This window comes from Schistocerca piceifrons, chromosome 3 (assembly GCF_021461385.2).
Source record: "Schistocerca piceifrons isolate TAMUIC-IGC-003096 chromosome 3, iqSchPice1.1, whole genome shotgun sequence".
NCBI classification, from domain to species: Eukaryota; Metazoa; Arthropoda; class Insecta; order Orthoptera; family Acrididae; genus Schistocerca; species Schistocerca piceifrons.
In genome coordinates, this window is record NC_060140.1 from 289,778,284 (window position 1) to 289,796,420 (window position 18,137).

General features: G+C 45.3%; 1 protein-coding gene across 1 annotated transcript in view; it reads left to right on the forward strand.

The window, feature by feature from the left end:
- Nucleotides 1–7,490: 7,490 nt before the first annotated feature.
- LOC124788600 (facilitated trehalose transporter Tret1-like) overlaps nt 7,491–18,137 on the forward strand; it is a 64,949-nt gene continuing 54,302 nt past the window's right edge. Inside the window, exon 1 of the mRNA XM_047255869.1 lies at nt 7,491–7,548. Within this exon, the coding sequence (XP_047111825.1) occupies nt 7,491–7,548 (58 nt within the window). The remainder of the gene's footprint in view (nt 7,549–18,137) is intronic.

Genomic DNA, 18,137 nt, shown 5'->3' on the forward strand with positions numbered 1-18,137 from the left:
AAGTAAATGGCTCTGAGCACCATGGGACTTAACTTCTGTGGTCATCAGTCCCCTTCTTAAGTAAATATTTTAAATTTAAAAAGAGATCAAAGACTGATAAATTCTGCCTGACATGTTAAAATAGAAGTACTGAAAAAGAGAACACAAAAAAAATCTCACGCTCTCACGACCTTATTCCAAACACCCTCTCCACACACGCAGTTGGATCTTCTTGCACTGTACATTGTCCTACATTAGTCACATAATTCAATTTATTTCATAGGTTTTTTTATCAAATAAATGGTAAAATGGCTGTGAGCACTATGGGACTTAACTTCTGAGGTAATCAGTCCCCTAGAACTTAGAACTACTTAAACCTAACTAACCTAAGGACATCGCACACACCCATGCACGAGGCAGGATTCGAACCTGCGACCGTAGCAGTCGCGCGGTTCCAGACTGTAGCGCCTTGACCCACTCGGCCGGCGGTTTTTTTATCCTAATAGGTCTTAAATTCCTATTAGTTGACTGATTACAACAACGAATGTCTGTAAGTTATTTCATAGTGACTAAATCAGCCTCATGAGTGTAATTATCAGTAGTAATTTCCGATGCATTGCATGAGAAGCGTATTATATGAGAGTTTTAGAGAGTATAACTCTTTGTGCAAATTTCCATACAACACTTTGAGGCATACGTGATTTAATACTAAACATAGGAATATTTTACAATTTCATTTATCGCGCAATACAACGCACAAGAATATTGTAACTAACGCCATCTTAGTTTCTCTGAATTAATAGAATTACTATACGAACTAGCGATTTTGCGGCTATCATATCTTAGATACAGTGTGGAAGGTAGCGTTTGATTTAAACGCCGATCTTGAATAAGTGAGGACATTAGCTCGCGGTAGAACAGACGACTATCAACGAACGCATCGTAGCATTGTGTATATCTTTGACATTTCGATTCGTAGTTCCGTGACAAATGAAGGGAGTCAGAAAATGTTTGTAATTTTTCAAGAACTGCCCAGAATTGTGCAAGAGGAAAAGTTTTTAAATCATTTGCCCCAGTGCACTTGAGGAGGAGGTTTTAAAACAGTGTTCGGCCAAACTGATGATGCCATCGACGAAGCTTCACTAATACAACAGAATAATCTGTTTTAAAGCACCCTGCATCTCATGCTTCTCGTTTCTTTTATCTTTAACAACGAATGCCTTGATGAAAGCGGGGAGAGTAAAAAAATTATCGACATTTTAGACTACAAAACGACTAACGGTTAATTGAAAACTGAAGATTAAAAAAGAGTTATAATCGTACCTTGGTGACTTGCTGAGATACCAGTTCTACACCAGCAGAACATAACGTAAGTATGAGATAACTTTTAACAGGCTGGTCTTTCATGCAGTTTATTTGTCTTTGTTGACGAATGTATTGTCCTACGTTGAGCCTAATACAATTACTGTGTGCAGTAGTACACGACGCAGCAATAGCCTGCAGTTTAGAAAGAATCTTTTAGCGCACTGTTTTCGGCGTTAAGAATAAATAACAACTTCCACAGTCATTCGATATGTACATCTTATTGTATAGTCTGCTCCATTGTGACGAAGTACAGTTACAATGCTAGCATGCAGCTGTGCTATAAGAAATGTATCTCTCCTTCACGGCATTTGTAATAACCAGTAGTCTGTGATATACAAACGAAGTTGCCCCTGAACTAATTCATATCCGACTCTTTAGGTAACAAACAGTTCCCGGTAGCTGGAAACTAGACAAGGATCAGTATTACGCTCCTTGAGATAGCGATTGTATTACTTCAAAGTTTGTTACTAACTCCTAAACCTATATTCCAGCAATTTGTGCATATGAGAAGGAGCGAGTTCAAATAGAGACCTTACGTTAAAATGTGGGTTTCCCAGCATCGGTAACATTCTCATAAGTACTTTTTCAGGTTGGATGAAGACGAGATCATATCATAAACCTGACGAAGCACAGTAGGTTTACGTGATAGTAACTTGTTTTAGATGTACCCATATTCTGCATAATTTATATTACTTGCGATTGTTGCAGTGAATTCACTTCATGCGGGGTAAAGATAAAAATGCATTGTTAGCCATTGTGTTTCACCAATGAAGCAGAGAACATACGACAAACGACGTAAACAACAGGACGACTCTGACATAGTAGCATCGGCGATACGCTGCTTCTATTACGAGAATTTACTGCAATGGGAAAAAATAATCCGTACTACAACTATTATGGTCAAAGAGATGTTTTAAGAACACATTTCTCGGAAAGGAAACGAATCATGTATCCTAAAAACAAGTTCAACAATTGTAAAGGACAGACAGTACGAATTAAAATGCTATTTACCGTAAATAAATGGAACATAGTAGCTTAAAAGTGGCCTGTTTTGCGACTAAGGCGTTACTTTATGACAAAGCGCACTTGAGCATTTTATTGTTAAATTCTGCAACCCGGTTTACAATTCAACAGACAGCTCTGCGGTAGCGTGTTCTTCCATAGTGATATCATTAATGATGGAAGTTACAAGCGCGTGCATTACATCTAAGACGATCACAGAGCTATTTTGTTTGTAGAGGGATAAACGTGTTTGTGGTTTTGTTGGAAACGTTATTCCACTTCCTAGAACTCTGAATAGCTGACTGACAAGTGCATGTCGATATAAAGAAGTTATATATACCGACTATTCAGTGAAAGAGTTAAATTTTACTATCATTTTCATCAGCCATTGGAAAGAGGAAAACAGTTATTTCGATAGATTAAAGCGGTAGGAAACAACTCTCTTTAATTAAAACAGGAACATTCGTGGGCGGTTTATTAAAAAAAAGACGTTGTTTGGTTTCCATTATTATTATTATTTCTAAATATAGCATAAATTTGCTAGGAATATTGTATTAAATGTGTTATTATTTTGTTTCCTCGCATACTACTAAAATTGCAAGTCATTGTGCATCAGTTTGATGTACTTACCTTTCTTAGAGATCATTGTGTTAAATGTACTTGTTGTGATCTGGTTTACTTTCTCATACGCTTCCACTGAACAGATACGTTAATAAGTGTGTGACAGGTTTATTTAATTACCTTCCTTAATTCAAGCCAGTTGCTTTCTTAGTTCTTATTTTGTGGCAATAATTTTTTGGATTTTAGGAAGGCCTGAAAAATAAATCTCACCAAACTGTCGAACTTTGTAACACATATTTTTCTCTATATCGATGAAACAAAACTACTAAAACTGGACAAAGTTGTAAATGACAAACTACCCGATGGCTTCTTTCTCGGGTTCTTTGGCTAAAGTTTGTCTGATGATATTCCTGACGTTTTGCTAGCAGGAGTGGCTGGCATTGTCTAAGCTTCACCCTCCATTGCTGGTGGTAGACTGGAGTCGAGCTCTCGGTCGCAGACTCTATGTACCTGGCGCGCCAATGTCCAAGGGCTTTTCTGTGATAAATTCCGTTGAGGTTTCCTCTTGCTACTTGCAACGGGTCCAGGATTTGTTCACCTTGAGGCTTTCTTCTTGAAGCTGTTGTCATGTTTGTGTATTTCTATAGTTTCTCTGAACAAGCGGGTGTAATAGCTCATACAGCTCTACAGTCAGGGCCGGCCGCAGTGGTCGAGCGGTTCCAGGCGCTACAGTCTAGAGCCGCGCGACCGCTGCGGTCGCAGGTTCGAATCCTGCCTCGGGCATGGATGTGTGTGATGTCCTTAGGTTAGTTAGGTTTTAGTAGTTCTAAGTTCAACGGGACTGATGACCTCAGAAGTTAAGTCCCATAGTGCTCAGAGCTATTTGAACCATCTACAGTCAGAACTTCCGTGTCGGCGAATTTTACAGTGTGGTCGGCATCACACAGCGCGTGCTCTGCCACGCCCTATTTCTCCACCTGCCCCAACCCGCAATGCCGCTTATTTTCAGTGATCCTGGTGTTGATTGATCGTCCAGTCAAAAAAATAGTTCAAATGGCTCTAAGCACTATGGGACTTAACATCTATGGTCATCAGTCCCCTAGAACTTAGAACTACTTATGCCTAACTAACCTAAGGACATCACACAACACCCAGTCATCACGTGGCAGAGAAAATCCCTGACCCCGCCGGGAATCGAACCCGGGAACCCGGGTGCGGGAAGCGAGAACGCTACCGCACGACCACGAGCTGCGGACTCGTCCAGTCCTTCCAACATAAACTTTTCCTCTTGTGCATGGTATGCGTTATATTCCCGACATTGCAAGTGGGTCCCTTTCTTCCTTTGCTGATCTGAGACACCCTTTGATCTTCTTTGTCGATTTATAAATAGCCTTTACGCCGTGTTTGAGCAATATACGGCCGATTCTGTCCATAACGCTGGGAAGTATGGCGGTAAGGCCGTGCCCGACATTTCTTTTCCAATGTGTCGCTTCGCCGGTTGTTTGACTCTGTTACACGTCTTATATGACTGGGGGAGTGCCCATTGCACCTCATAACGCTTTCCAGGTGTTGCATCTCGCGTCTGACGCGCTGCGGCTCACATATTCGTCTTCCTCGCGTTATGAGCGTATTAATCATACTGATTACTGGCTCATGTGTTGATTTCACAGTATGAACAGATATCGGCCCGTGTGTGTCTGGTTGCGGTACACGCTGTGTCCCAGGTTTTCACTATCGCTTGCGACCAGCACATCTAAAAAGGGTAGCTGTTTGTCCTTTTCTACTTTCATGGTAAATTTTATGTTGGCATGAAGGCTGTTCAAGTGTCTGTGAGCTGCTACTCACCATGGCTCTACGCAACGAAGGTGTTATCGACTTATCTGTATCGCACCTTAGGTTTAAAAGGTACCAACTCCAGTGCCTGTACTTCGAAATGTTCCATGATGAAGTTGGTCTCCACTGGACTAAGAGGATTACCCATGGTGACGCCTTCCAGCTGTTCGTAGAAGTTGCCATTCGATGTGAAATAGCTCGTGGTGAAACTTGCGTGGAAGAGCTTGATGATGTCTTGCAGGAAAATGGAACCGATGGTCTCCAGAAATAATAATGGGATATTTTGATAAGCGAAAGAAACAGTCAACACGGTTTTTAAAACAAGTAACCGTCCCCATAAACCACGTTGCAAGTTTCGTGCGTGAATAGAAACGACTGTATGATGCCACCAGCGTAATACGAAACACTTCGTCAGTGATTATCATAACAATTTAAATGCCGATTAAAACATTCATAGACGATTGTAAATATACAAATGTCCTATCGATCCTCAAAAGAACTGCCAACATCAACTGCGAACCATGATTACTTATTGCTTGACATATAAATCTCGAGGCTCTCTTGATCAACGTGCAAGAAAAACGAGAACCTTATGAGCATATTCTCCTACTTAAGATAAAAAAACTGCATCTAAAAACATTTCGGAGGAGCAGGGTTCAAATCTGTTCCCCGCTATCAATATTTGTGTTGTAGTGGTTTCTCTAAATCGATAAGGATGAATACTGGGATGGTTCCTTTGAAACAGAGACTGTCGATTTCCTCTCGTAGCTCGCCTAGAGTCTCCAATTCTCTTCATATGATAGCCGTGTTCACTCTTGCTTTCTCAAGATCTTTTATTTTTCTGTAATCTTTTCCGTGGCGTTTTGTTTAGGTGTATGTTTTTTATGATGTTTTTGAAATGTTCTCAATTTTTTGCGGAATAATGTTAAATAGGAGGGGGGAGACTCCATTTTCTTGGCGAACACCCATATGGATTTGAAACGCTTCTGAAGTTTCTCTCGTTACTTTGAATTTCGAGATAGTACCTGTAACGTCTGTTTGATAACTGTCCTTGTATTCCTCTTGTCACCGTTGATCTTCGAATATCGAAATCCTTGTCGATTTCTGAAATGGAATGTTCCATGTCATTAACTCCAACCATTATTCGGCGTTCAAAGTCAGTTAATTTCCATCGTGCGGTCATAACCACGTCGGAAACGTTTTCACATTAATCACATGAGTAGAAATGACAGCTCCGACAATTCCAGGCTCTTTTATAACGCTGTCTCATAACTTTTGTCACCACGCGGGATTAGCCGAGCGGTCTGGGGCTACAGTCATGGATTGTGCGGCTGGTCCCGGCAGAAGTTCGAGTCCTCCCTCGGGCATGGGTGTGTGTGTTTGTCCTTAGGAAAATTTAGGTCATGTAGTGTGTACGATTAGGAACTGATGACCTTAGCAGTTAAGTCCCATAAGATTTCACACACATTCGAACATTTTTTGAACATAACTTTTGTCACCTCGGTGTGTATATTTACCAGACATCAGATACAGGACCCTATAGATGACAGCGTAATAGGTAAGCAATGAATAACGGAAGTTTTTTGAACTGTTGTTGACATCAGGGCTACGGTCGCAGGTTCGAATCCTGCCTCGGGCATGGATGTGTGTGATGTTCTTAGATTAGTTAGGTTTAAGTAGTTCTAAGTGCAGGGGACTGATGACCTCTGATGTTAAGTCCCATAGTGCTTAGAGCCATTTGAAACACTTTTTGTCAATCTGTACAAACAATATGCCATTCACATTACAGCTTCACAAGCTTCTGAATATCTGCAAGTTAACTACTTGCTTAGAGTTCATCATAAATTATTAAACGTAAGGTAACCATAAAAGTTTTATCTTGCGTACATAACCAGTGTGTTGTACATAACTTTCACACACATTGTGGTGTAAATGTTTTTACTGGTTAATGTCAATATATAGTTGTCAATGAGATTAAAGAACACATTCCAAAAAAAAAAAATGGCAACTGTTTTGACCAGTCTTATAGTGATAGCACAAAATTATTTTTGAGATCAAATAGATGCTTTCCATGGGCCACAATGTTCCGAGTCCTGCAGGAAGGGAAAGGTTAAGAGTAAAAAAAAAATTAGTTGCAAAAGAGAGATTTTGGTGCATTGTGTAGCGTTTTCACACATACGTTGTCAATATTTCAATGAAAATGTAAAACCCTGCGAGATCTTAATTTTTTATTATTTTTTTCTTATTCTCGGCGTATATCGATAAGTTACAAAACGGTTCAAAATGGCTCTGAGCACTATGGGACTTAACATCTGTGGTCATCAGTCCCCTAGAACTTAGAACTACTTAAACCTAACTAACCTAAGGACATCACACACATCCATGCCCGAGGCAGGATTCGAACCTGCGACCGTAGTAGTCGCGCGGTTCCGGACTGAGCGCCTGAACCGCTAGACCACCGCGGCCGGCATAAGCTACAGTTATACGGCCGTAACACAAGTACTTTAAGAACGGAAATCCTGAGAAAACACTGGAATTGAAAAGAAAAGAAAACTGACTCAGACTTTCTGCTCTCAGTTCATTGAAGAACAACTATTGCATAGTCCATTTGTTAAGAAGTCATCATAGCATCCTATGGCCTGTTATTTGTTAAGTGTAACTTTCTTCTTTGTACCATCAGATCTGATTTTTAAGGAGCGTGTAATATCTGTTTCAGACAGTGAAAAAAGGAGTTAGTCACTGTCGCAGTCATGGACAAACCTTCTTTGATTAGGAGGAGGCTGCCTCAGCTGTTCGCCGCTCTATCGGGTATGTACGTACGTTGTGTTGCCACTTTTTCAGGTTAACACTATAATTTGGTTGTGAAGCGGATACGCGAAAGTACTGTGCTATAATTTTCAGATACACTGCGGAACTATTAAGTCTATTTATTTCAAGTAAGGCATCACTAGTGATGACAACAAAGTTCGCTTAAAGTAATCATGTGGTCAGTCTAATCGCATAATCATTTCTGTGTGAGGTAATCAAACGTCCCTCTACGTAAGGCAGTCATGTGGCTAGTCCATTCGCAACGGAATCCCATGTTTATTGTTCTGATTACTGGACATATTTTCTATGCATGTTGACGTTGTAGTATCTGGAACGATACCAAGCGACTGCAGCAGACCGTTTTCAATCAGATTTTTATGTTAGGCCAGTTACAACAGAAAAGAAATGGTCTTAAGTAACACACTATGTGATCAAAAGTATCCGGAAACACCCACAAACATACGTTTTTCATATTAGGTGCATTGTGCTGCCACCTACTGCCAGGTACTCCATATCAGCGACCTCAATAGTCATTAGACGTCGTGAGAGCAGAATGGGGTGCTCTGCGGAACTCACGGCCTTCGAACGTGGTCAGGTGATTGGGTGTCACTTGCGTCATATGTCTGTACGCGAGATTTCCACATTCGTGAATATCCCTAGGTCCACTGTTCCCGATGTGATAGTCAAGGGGATAGGTGAAGGGACACGTACAGCACAAAAGCGTACAGGCCGACCTCGTCTGTTGACTGACAGAGACCACCAGTAGTTGAATAGGGTCGTAATGTGTAATAGGCAAACATCTATCCAGTCCATCACATAAGAATTCCAAACTGCGTCAGGATCCACAGCAAGTACTATGACAGTTATGGAGGGGGCTTGCACCCCTTGTTGTTTTGTTTGGGACTATCATAGCACAGGCCTACATTGATGTTTTAAGCACCTTCTTCCTTCCAACTGTTGAAGAACAGGTCGGTGATGGCGACTGTATCTTTCAACACGATCGACCTGATCATAATGCACGGCCTGTGGCGGAGTCGTTACACGACAATAGTATCCCTGTAATGGACTGACTTGTACATAGCCCTGACCTGAATCCTACTGAACACCTTTGGGATGTTTTGGAACGCCGACTTCGTGCCAGGCCTCAGCGACCGACATCTATACCTCCCCTCAGTGCAGTACTCTGTGAAGAATGGGCTGTCATTCCCCAAGAGCAACTGCAGTTATACAGTCTCCTGATGTGGATTTCATTCTCTCTGACGTCTCTCTCGACTCCTCTTCTGAGGCGATGGAGGTTGATGTCAGACTGGGGCAATCATCTCGCCCCAAAACTGAGCCTCCACCTGTTGTGGGCTCTCCTCCCCGACAGAAAGTGAGAATGAAGGTACTCCCACCCTGATAGATGGCTCCCATTATACAGTGGAACATGAATGGATTCCGGGCACATGTGGAGGAACTGAACCTCCTAGCACGGCAACGCCCCCTGTGCTTGTGTTTACAGGAAACGCATTTAAAACCATCTGATGCTCCTGTACTAAGGGGCTATACGTCATATCGCAAAGATGACCTGACTGGAGAAAGGGCCAAAGGCGGAGTCGCTGTGTTTGTCAATAATGACCACCACACCTCTGCCCTCCCCCTGGATACTGACTTGCAAGCAGTTGCAGTTGAAATTCATTCACCTCGGAAGCTTACCGTTTGCTCCCTGTATTTACCCCCTCTGGATGCAATGACCTTAGACGCTCTCACAGATCTTATTGACCAACTCCCCCGCCCATTTCTCCTCCTGGGAGACTTCAATGCCCATCATGTCCTGTGGGGGGGCTCCACTTCTCTTTGCGCTCGAGGTCGAATTTTGGAGAGCCTCCTAACATCTCAAGTGCTGTGCATCCTCAACACAGGTACTCCGACTCATTTCTCTACTGCTACAGGGTCATTCTCAGCCATTGACCTATCTTTCTGCTCTCCAACCCTCACCGACTCTGTTCACTGGGAGGTCATTGACGACCTTCATTCCAGCGATCACTTCCCTATCCGCATTCATCTCCTGGATGGCGTATCACTGGAGCAGCGGCCACCATCGTGGATGATTGGCAGGGCTAACTGGCCACTGTTCACTCGGTTGGCTGTCTTTGACCGCCACAATAACGTACAGGAATTGGTGGATCACATCACGCTTGTGGTCCATCATGCTGCTGACCTGTCCATACCACAGTCTTCTGGCACTCTTAAGCGGCGCCTTGTGCCTTGGTGGACAGAAGAGTGCCGTTCAGCCATCCGGGACAGGCGTGCGGCTCTTCGCCGATTTAAATGCCGCCCAACAGCGGTCAATCTTACCGCCTTTCGAATCGCGAGAGCCAGGGCACGCCGTGTCATTAAAGAGAGCAAGAAAAGGTCATGGCAGGAGTTCCTGGACTCCATCAACCGTTCCACTTGTTCCACAAGAGTATGGGAAGCCATTCGGAGGATTTCCGGTAAACATAGCCGTTTACCAATAGCTGCTGTCCTGAACCAGGGACGCCTCCAAACGACACCCAGAGCCATTGCTCAGACGCTGGCAGAGCATTTTGCACAAAGTACTGCCACTGCAAATCAGGATCCAGCGTTTCGTCGCTACCGTGCGACTGTCGAAAGAGCGACCTTGGACTTTCGGTCGAACAGTTCTGAGGCCTACAATTCCCCTTTCTCCATGTTGGAACTTGAATCGGCACTTACTGAGACTTCTGACACTGCACCAGGTTACGACCGCATCCGGTACTCCATGCTTCGACATCTGCCAGCGGCGTCAAAGGAAATCCTCCTCGAATGTTTTAATCTCATATGGCAGACAGGAGTGTTCCCCACCTCGTGGAGGGAGGCAATTCTCATCCCTCTCCTCAAACCAGGAAAGGACCGCACATGTCCCGGTAGTTATCGTAGTATCGCCTTGACAAGCTGTGTCGGAAAGACCCTGGAACGGTTAACCGGCGTCTGGTCTGGCTGTTAGAGACCAGACAGCTCCTTAGCCGCTTTCAGTGTGGATTCCGAAAATTTCGGTCCACGGTCGACAACCTGACCCTCCTAGAGGCGGCTATTCAGCAGGCTTTTCTCCGTCAGCATCACTGTATCGGTATCTTCTTTGATATCAGTAAGGCATATGATAATACTTGGAGACACTGTATTCTTGCACAAATGCATCAATGGGGCTTTCGTGGCCGCCTCCCGATTTTCATTCAGTCTTTCCTGTCTCAGCGGTTTTTTCGGACCCGCGTTGGTAACACACTGTCTGATCGCTTTGAGCAAGAGAACGGTGTCCCCCAGGGCAGTGTTTTAAGCGTTCCCTCTTTGCCATAGCCATCAACAGTATAACGTCTACAGTGAGGAGTCCAGTACAGTGCTCCTTATTTGTGGACGACTTTGCTGTTTTCTGTTCCTCCTCCAGTATTGCAACCCTGAGCCGGTTAGAGGAGTGGGCTGCGAAGACGGGTTTTCGGTTTTCTGCCGAAAAGTGTGTTTGTGTTCATTTTAATCGTTCTCGTCATCTTTTTACTTTGCCTGCCTTGCATATGGGGGATACTGTCCTACGTTTTAGAGACACGGGGCGGTTTTTGGGCCTAATTTTTGACTCCAGGTTGTCATGGCTGCCACACCTACGTGACTTGAAAGCCAGAACGCTGAAGGCACTGAACATCCTCAAGTGCCTCAGCCACAGGTCTTGGGGTGCGGACAGGGCGTGTCTCCTACACTTTTATGGAGCTTTTGTGCGTTCACGGCTGGACTGTGGGTGCACAGTATATGGGTCAGCGAGGCCATCTTATTTGCGGATCCTTGACGCTGTTCACCATGCTGGGATCCGACTGGCCACGGGTGCTTATCGGACCAGTCCCGTACCCAGCCTCTGTGCTGAGTCTGGCGAACCGCCACTTACCATCTGGCGGCAGCTCCTGCTGGTGCGCCAGGCTTGTAAGTTTCTTGCAGCTCCCAGATCGCCTGCTCACCATCTTGTTGCCCGTCCACCTCTGGACCGTCTTTTTTCCCGCCGTCCCCGGGCTACGTTGCCGTTTGGGATCCGTGTGCAACGTTTACTAGAGTCCCTCGGTGTGGAGTCTGTACAACCCCAAATCCAGGGTTTTAACCGCCTGCCACCCTGGTTGCTGAAGAGGCCCGGAGTGATTTTAGATTTATTGCAGTACAAGAGAGATTGCACTCCTGCCACTGTTTTTAATGCAGCATTTTCTGCCATTTTATCTGAGCACCACGACTATGTAGCTGTTTTTACGGATGGGTCTAAACAAGGGGATTCTGTTGGTTGCTCAGTTGTTTTTCCACATCGTGTCCTCAAGGTCCGACTGCCTCAGACTTTTACTGTCTTTGATGCAGAATTGTTTGCGATCTTGCGGGCACTGGAGCACATGAGACATTCTCCCTCTCCTAAATTTCTTGTCTGTTCCGATTCACTCAGTGCCCTTCACTCATTGCAACGTTTGTATCCGGCAGACAAAATTGTCCAGACCATCCAGGATGCCCTCCTCCGACTACAGCGACTGGGGAAGGTTGTAGCTTTCTGCTGGGTTCCGGGGCATGTTGGCATTGCTGGGAATGAAAGTGCAGATCTCGCAGGCAAGGAGGCGTGTCTCGCCCCACAAGTATCTCAGTGTGCTATCCCCTTGCACGCACTCACCTCGCTGTTGAGCTCACAGGTCATGCGTCGGTGGGAGGATGAGTGGCTGGAAGTGACTGACAACAAGCTCCGTATAGTCAAGCCCACAACGCGTGTGTGGTGAACTTCCTTTCAGCCCCATCGACGGGACGAGGTTCTCCTCACTCGGCTTCGAATAGGCCACAGCCCTATGACGCATGGCTTCCTGCTCCGGCGAGAGGACCCTCCAATGTGTAGTGCTTGCAGCGTCCAGGTCACTGTGCGCCACGTTTTATTGGATTGCGTTTTATTTTCTGACCAGCGGGTCGCGGCTGACTTGCCAGCGGACCTGCCATCTCTTTTAGGCAACAATCGGACGAATGTGGTTAAAGTTTTAAAGTTCTGTGCCCTGTCGAATGTTTTTACAAAGATTTTAGGGAGAGGATCTTAATTTGCTCACTGTGTGACAAACTCGCCCATATTTTATGTAAGCGGCCAGCCAATAACAATTTCCTGTGACATTCTTGTTGCTATGTTTCCCCTTTCCTTAGGTTTTACTTTCTTATGTAGCATTTTCCTTCTTTTCCTGCTTTCTTTGAGTGTGTGCTTTAGTTTTCTTAGGTCTGTCCACATTCGTTCCTTTTAATGTGTGTCAGGGCGCTGATGACCTCGATGTTGAGCGCCCATAAGCCCCAACACACCACCACCACCACCCAACAGCCGGCAAGGGTGGCCGAGCGGTTCTAGGCGCTACAGTCTGGAACCGCGAGACCGCTACGGTCGCAGGTTCGAATCCTGCCTCGGCCATGGATGTTTGTGATGTCCTTAGGTTAGTTAGGTTCAAGTAGTTCTAAGTTCTATGGGACTGATGACCTCAGAAGTTAAGTTCCATAGTGCTCAGAGCCATTTGAACCATTCCCCAACAAACCTTCCAGCACATGATTGAACGTATACCTGCGAGAGTGGAAGCTGTCATCAAGGCTAAGGGTGGGTCAACACAATATTGAATTTCGGCTTCACTGATGGACAGCGCCAAGAACTTGTAAGTCATTTCCATCCAGATGCCCGGATACTTTTGATCACATAGTGTATAAAATAATTAATTCAAAGTCGTCACAGAGGGATGGAATGACTGGTATACACTGAGCAGTCACATCAATGTGACCACCTGTCAAAAGCCCGAATAACCACCTTTTGCAGTGCCGATCGCTACGAGGAGTGCAGAAAGAGAGTCAGTGAGGTTCTAAAAGTTACCGACAGGGATGCGGGGCCATGCCGACGCCAGTGTTTTTGCAGCTGCGCTAGGTTTCGCGGTTGAGGATCCATGGCACGAACAGCCCGATCACAGTTGTCCACAGGTTCTCGACTGGGTAAGTGTCCGGAGAGTCTGATCGGCAGGAGAGTACTGTAAACTCATTATGCTGTTCTTCGAATCACGCACGTGCATTGCGAGCTGTATGACACTTTGCAGTGTTCTACTTGTAGCTGCTATCTTGCTGAGGAAAAACAAATTGCATGTAGCATTGGACATGGTCCCCAAGGACAGGTGCATACTTGTGTTGATCCATTGTGCCTTCCAGAACTACATCATCTAGAGAATGCTGCGAACAGTAAGGCTACCATTCGCCACTCAGCGGATGTCCATTTGCGGTATTGGCGTAAGTTCCGTCGCAAAGAACAGCAGTCAGCTTGGGTGCATGAACCACGTGCCTGCTACGGAGGTCCATGCACAGCAACGTTTGCGTAGCGGTCATTGAGGGGACACTGTGGGTAGCCCCTAGGTTCATCTGGGTGGTGGGTTGCGCAACAGTTGCACTTCTATTCGCCCGTACAGGTCTCCGCACCCGTCTGTAGCGGCAACTTCTGCCACCGAATGTATCAGGATGACCAAATGCGGCGGGAAGAGGTAGAGGGCACCATATTAAGATTCGTTTGAGCCTTCTACGTGATTTATTGTTTCCAGCTACAGTGTCCCTCTTCCTCTCAGTCTGCGTCACTGGGCCCCACAATGCTGAGGAAGCGCCTCAGTGGCCCGTGCAATGCAATGCTGTGTCGAGCCAGCCTTGGCCAGCCACGGAGTTCTGCTGCCGTCAGGATGCGCTGGCTGCTGACCAACTGTCCCCATCCTTGTTGCCTCCGTGTCACTCCGAGGAGCTGCCGAGCAGCCCACTGACAACTGCAAGATGGTCAGCACCATGTTCGCTCGGCAGCATGGCTTAGGATGCGGCAACAACAAGCACCTGTGATCCGTAGCTGAATCTGCGACCCTCGTCCCAGATGTCACCAGTGCATGTTGGAGCCCAGGAGACTGCCCTTGGTAGTGAGCCAAAGAGTGTCCTGCTGCAGGCTCAGAGGGTTGAACCAACGACCCACCGTGGATTTGGACGCTTGTGTCCCATCTGTTTCTGCGTGTAGCTGGTGGTGTGACACGCCCCACTGTCCAGCAGAGCTGCCACACTTGAATGAATCTCGTTAGAAACCCACACCCATTTATATGTGGCTGTGCACCTCTGTTTTGCCATATGCGTCACTTCGCGTCACATACTCATAAGATGCTAGGTTGGCCAGTGGGTCCCTTCTGACTGTGATTTGCGACATGCAAAATTGCTATGTATACGCTTTCAGCAATTTGACGGCTCTGTGGCCTCTATTCTACTGTTGGTATGCATAACTCACTGCGATTCAGCCTGCACCTGGCTGTAACTTGTGCTCAGAATACTGCACAAAACTAACTTTCCTTATCCTAAGCGATGGTGCCGCTACATTCCGTTCACTCTTGTCATCTGTGCCCTGTGGTGCACCACTGTTGTAATGCTCGGCATATTTTTACCACAGTGGCACATCAAAAGCTTACAGACTCAGCCGTTTGGGAAATGCTTTCACTCTCTGTCTGAAAGCCAGTGATCATGCCCTTTTGGACGTTAGAAAATCGTTCTGTTTTCTCATTATGACAAGGTCGTACTGTTTCCTGCCTAGCCCCCACAGTTTCCCGACATGCTTTCTATACCCTTCACTGCTACTGCTGCCTTCTGCCATCTGTTAGTCGTTATTGCAGGTTGGCTTCGAACATAGGTGGCCTCTTCTGAAATGGTACCCCAGACAGCATCACAAAAACGTGCGACAGCAATGCCAGAATCGGAAGCACTACTTTAGCTTTGCGAATCACATGCTGTCCAAGAATCAAGCTGATATCATTCCGCAGGCTGTGTATTTAGAACAGTGCCTGTGTGCTCTCCGCCAGTTCAAATTGTCGGGCTACTGCAAGCAGTACCTCAAAGAAAATGACTTATTGACTCACAGCATGGATTGATAAAACACCGTTCTTGTGAAATACAACTGTCTCTTTACACTGGTGAAGTAATGAGTTCTATCAACAGACAATCAACATCTACATCTACATCCATACTCCGCAAGCCAGATTGAGAAAACACCGTTCTTGTGAAATACAGCTGTCTCTTTACACTGGTGAAGTAATGAGTTCTATCAACAGAGAATCAACATCTACATCTACATCCATACTCCGCGAGCCACCTGACGGTGTGTGGCGGAGAGTACCTTGAGTACCTCTATCGGTTCTCCCTTCTATTCCAGTCTCGTATTGTTCGTGGAAAGAAAGATTGTCGGTATGCCTCTGTGTGGGCTCTAACCTCTCTGATTTTATCCTCATGGTCTCTTCGCGAGATATACGTAGGAGGGAGCAATATACTGCTTGACTCCTCGGTGAAGGCGTGTTCTCGAAACTTCAACAAAAGCCCGTTCCGAGCTACTGAGCGTCTCTCTTGCAGAGTCTGCCACTGGAGTTTATCTATCATCTCCGTATCGCTTTCGAGATTACTAAATGATTCTGTAACGAAGCGCGGTGCTCTCCCCGTATCTGGTATGGATCCCACACCGGTGAGCAGTATTCAAGCAGTGGGCGAACAAGTGTACTGTAACCTACTTCCTTTGTTTTCAGACTGCATTTCCTTAGGATTCTTCCAGTGAATCTCAGTCTGGCATCTGCTTTACCGACGATTAATTTTATATGGTCATTCCATTTTAAATCACTCCTAATGCCTACTCCCAGAAGATTTATGGAATTAACTGATTCCAGTTGCTGACGTGCTATATTGTAGCTTAATGATAAAGGATCTTTCTTTCTATGTACTCGCAGCACATTACATTTGTCTACATTGAGATTCAGTTGCCATTCCCTGGACCATGCGTCAATTCGTTGCAGATCCTCCTGCATTTCAGTACAATTTTCCATTGTTACAACCTCTCGATATACTGTACTACAGCATCATCCTCAAAAAGCCCCAGTGAACTTTCGATGTTATCCACAAGATCATTTATGTATATTGTGAATAGCAACGGTCCTACGACACTCCCCTGCGGCACACCTGAAATCACTCTTACTTCGGAAGACTTCTCTCCATTGAGAATGACATGCTGCGTTCTGTTATCTAGGAACTCTTCAATCCAATCACACAATTAGTTTGATAGTCCATATGCTCTTACACTGTTCATTAAACGTCTGTGGGGAACTGTATCAAACGCCTTGCGGAAGTCAAGAAACAGTGCATTTACCTGGGAACCCGTGTCTATGGCCCTCTGAGTCTCGTGGGCGAATAGCGCGAGGTGGGTTTCACACGATCGTGTTTTTCGAAACCCATGCTGATTCCTACAGAGTAGATTTCTAGTCTCCAGAAAAGTCATTATACTCGAACATAATACGTGTTCCAAAATCCTACAACTGCTAGACGTTAGAGATATAGTTCTATAGTTCTGCACATCTGTTCGACGTCCCTTCTTGAAAACGTGGGTGACGTGTGCCCTTTTCCAATCTTTTGGAATGCTGCGCTCTTCTAGAGGCCTACGGTACACCGCTGCAAGAAGGGGGGCAAGTTCCTTCGCGCACTCCGTATTTCTAGATTTCCAGGAGGCTTTTGATACGGTTCCTCATAAGCGACTTCTAATCAAATTGCGTTCCTATGGAGTATCGTCTCAGTTGGGCCACAGGATTCGTGATTTCCTGTCACAAAGGTCACAGTTAGTAGTAACTGACAGAGAGTAATCGAGAAAAGGAGGAGTGATATTTGGCGTTCGTCAGGGAAATATTACAGGCTCGCTGCTGTTCGTAATCTGAATAAATTATTTGGGAGAAGATCTTAGATCGTTTGCAGGTGATTCAGTCACTTACCGTCTAGTAAAGTCATCATAAGATCAATGATTTATATAAGATATCTAGATGTTGTTAAAGTGCAGGTGACACTAAAGCGTTGAGGTTATGCATATGAGTGCTGATAAGAATCCACTTACGTTATAAGTAACACGAACATTTGGCGATGAGAATTACGAATAACTTAAAATGGAACGACCATACAGATAATATTGTGGGGAATGCGAACCCCAAAGACTGCATTTATTGCCAGAACACTTAGAGGCTGCAACAAACTCACTAAAGACACTACCTACACTACGCTTGTCCGCCCTCTGCTAGAGTACTGTTGTGTGGTATGAGAACCTTACTAAACGGTTCTAGGCGCTACAGTGTGGAACCGAGCAACCGCTACGGTCGCAGCTTCGAATCCTGCCTCGGGCATGGATGTGTGTGATGTCCTTAGGTTAGTTAGGTTTAACTAGTTCTAAGTTCAAGGCGACTGATGACCTCAGAAGTTAAGTCGCATAGTGCTCAGAGCCATTTAAACCATTTTGAAGACCCGCTCAGCTAGCTGTAACGCCGCACGGAACCCATACTCACACATTTGCGTCCGGAATGTCACCTCTCCACATTCACATCAAGTGTTCCACGGTCCAGACGCACTCAAAAATAACTACACTATGTGATCAAAAGTATCCGAACACCTGGCTGAAAATGACTTACAAGTTCGTGGAGCCCTCCATCGGTAATGCTGGAATTCAGTATGGTGTTGGCCAACTGTTAGCCTTGATGACAGCTTCCACTCTCGCACGCATACGTTCAACCAGG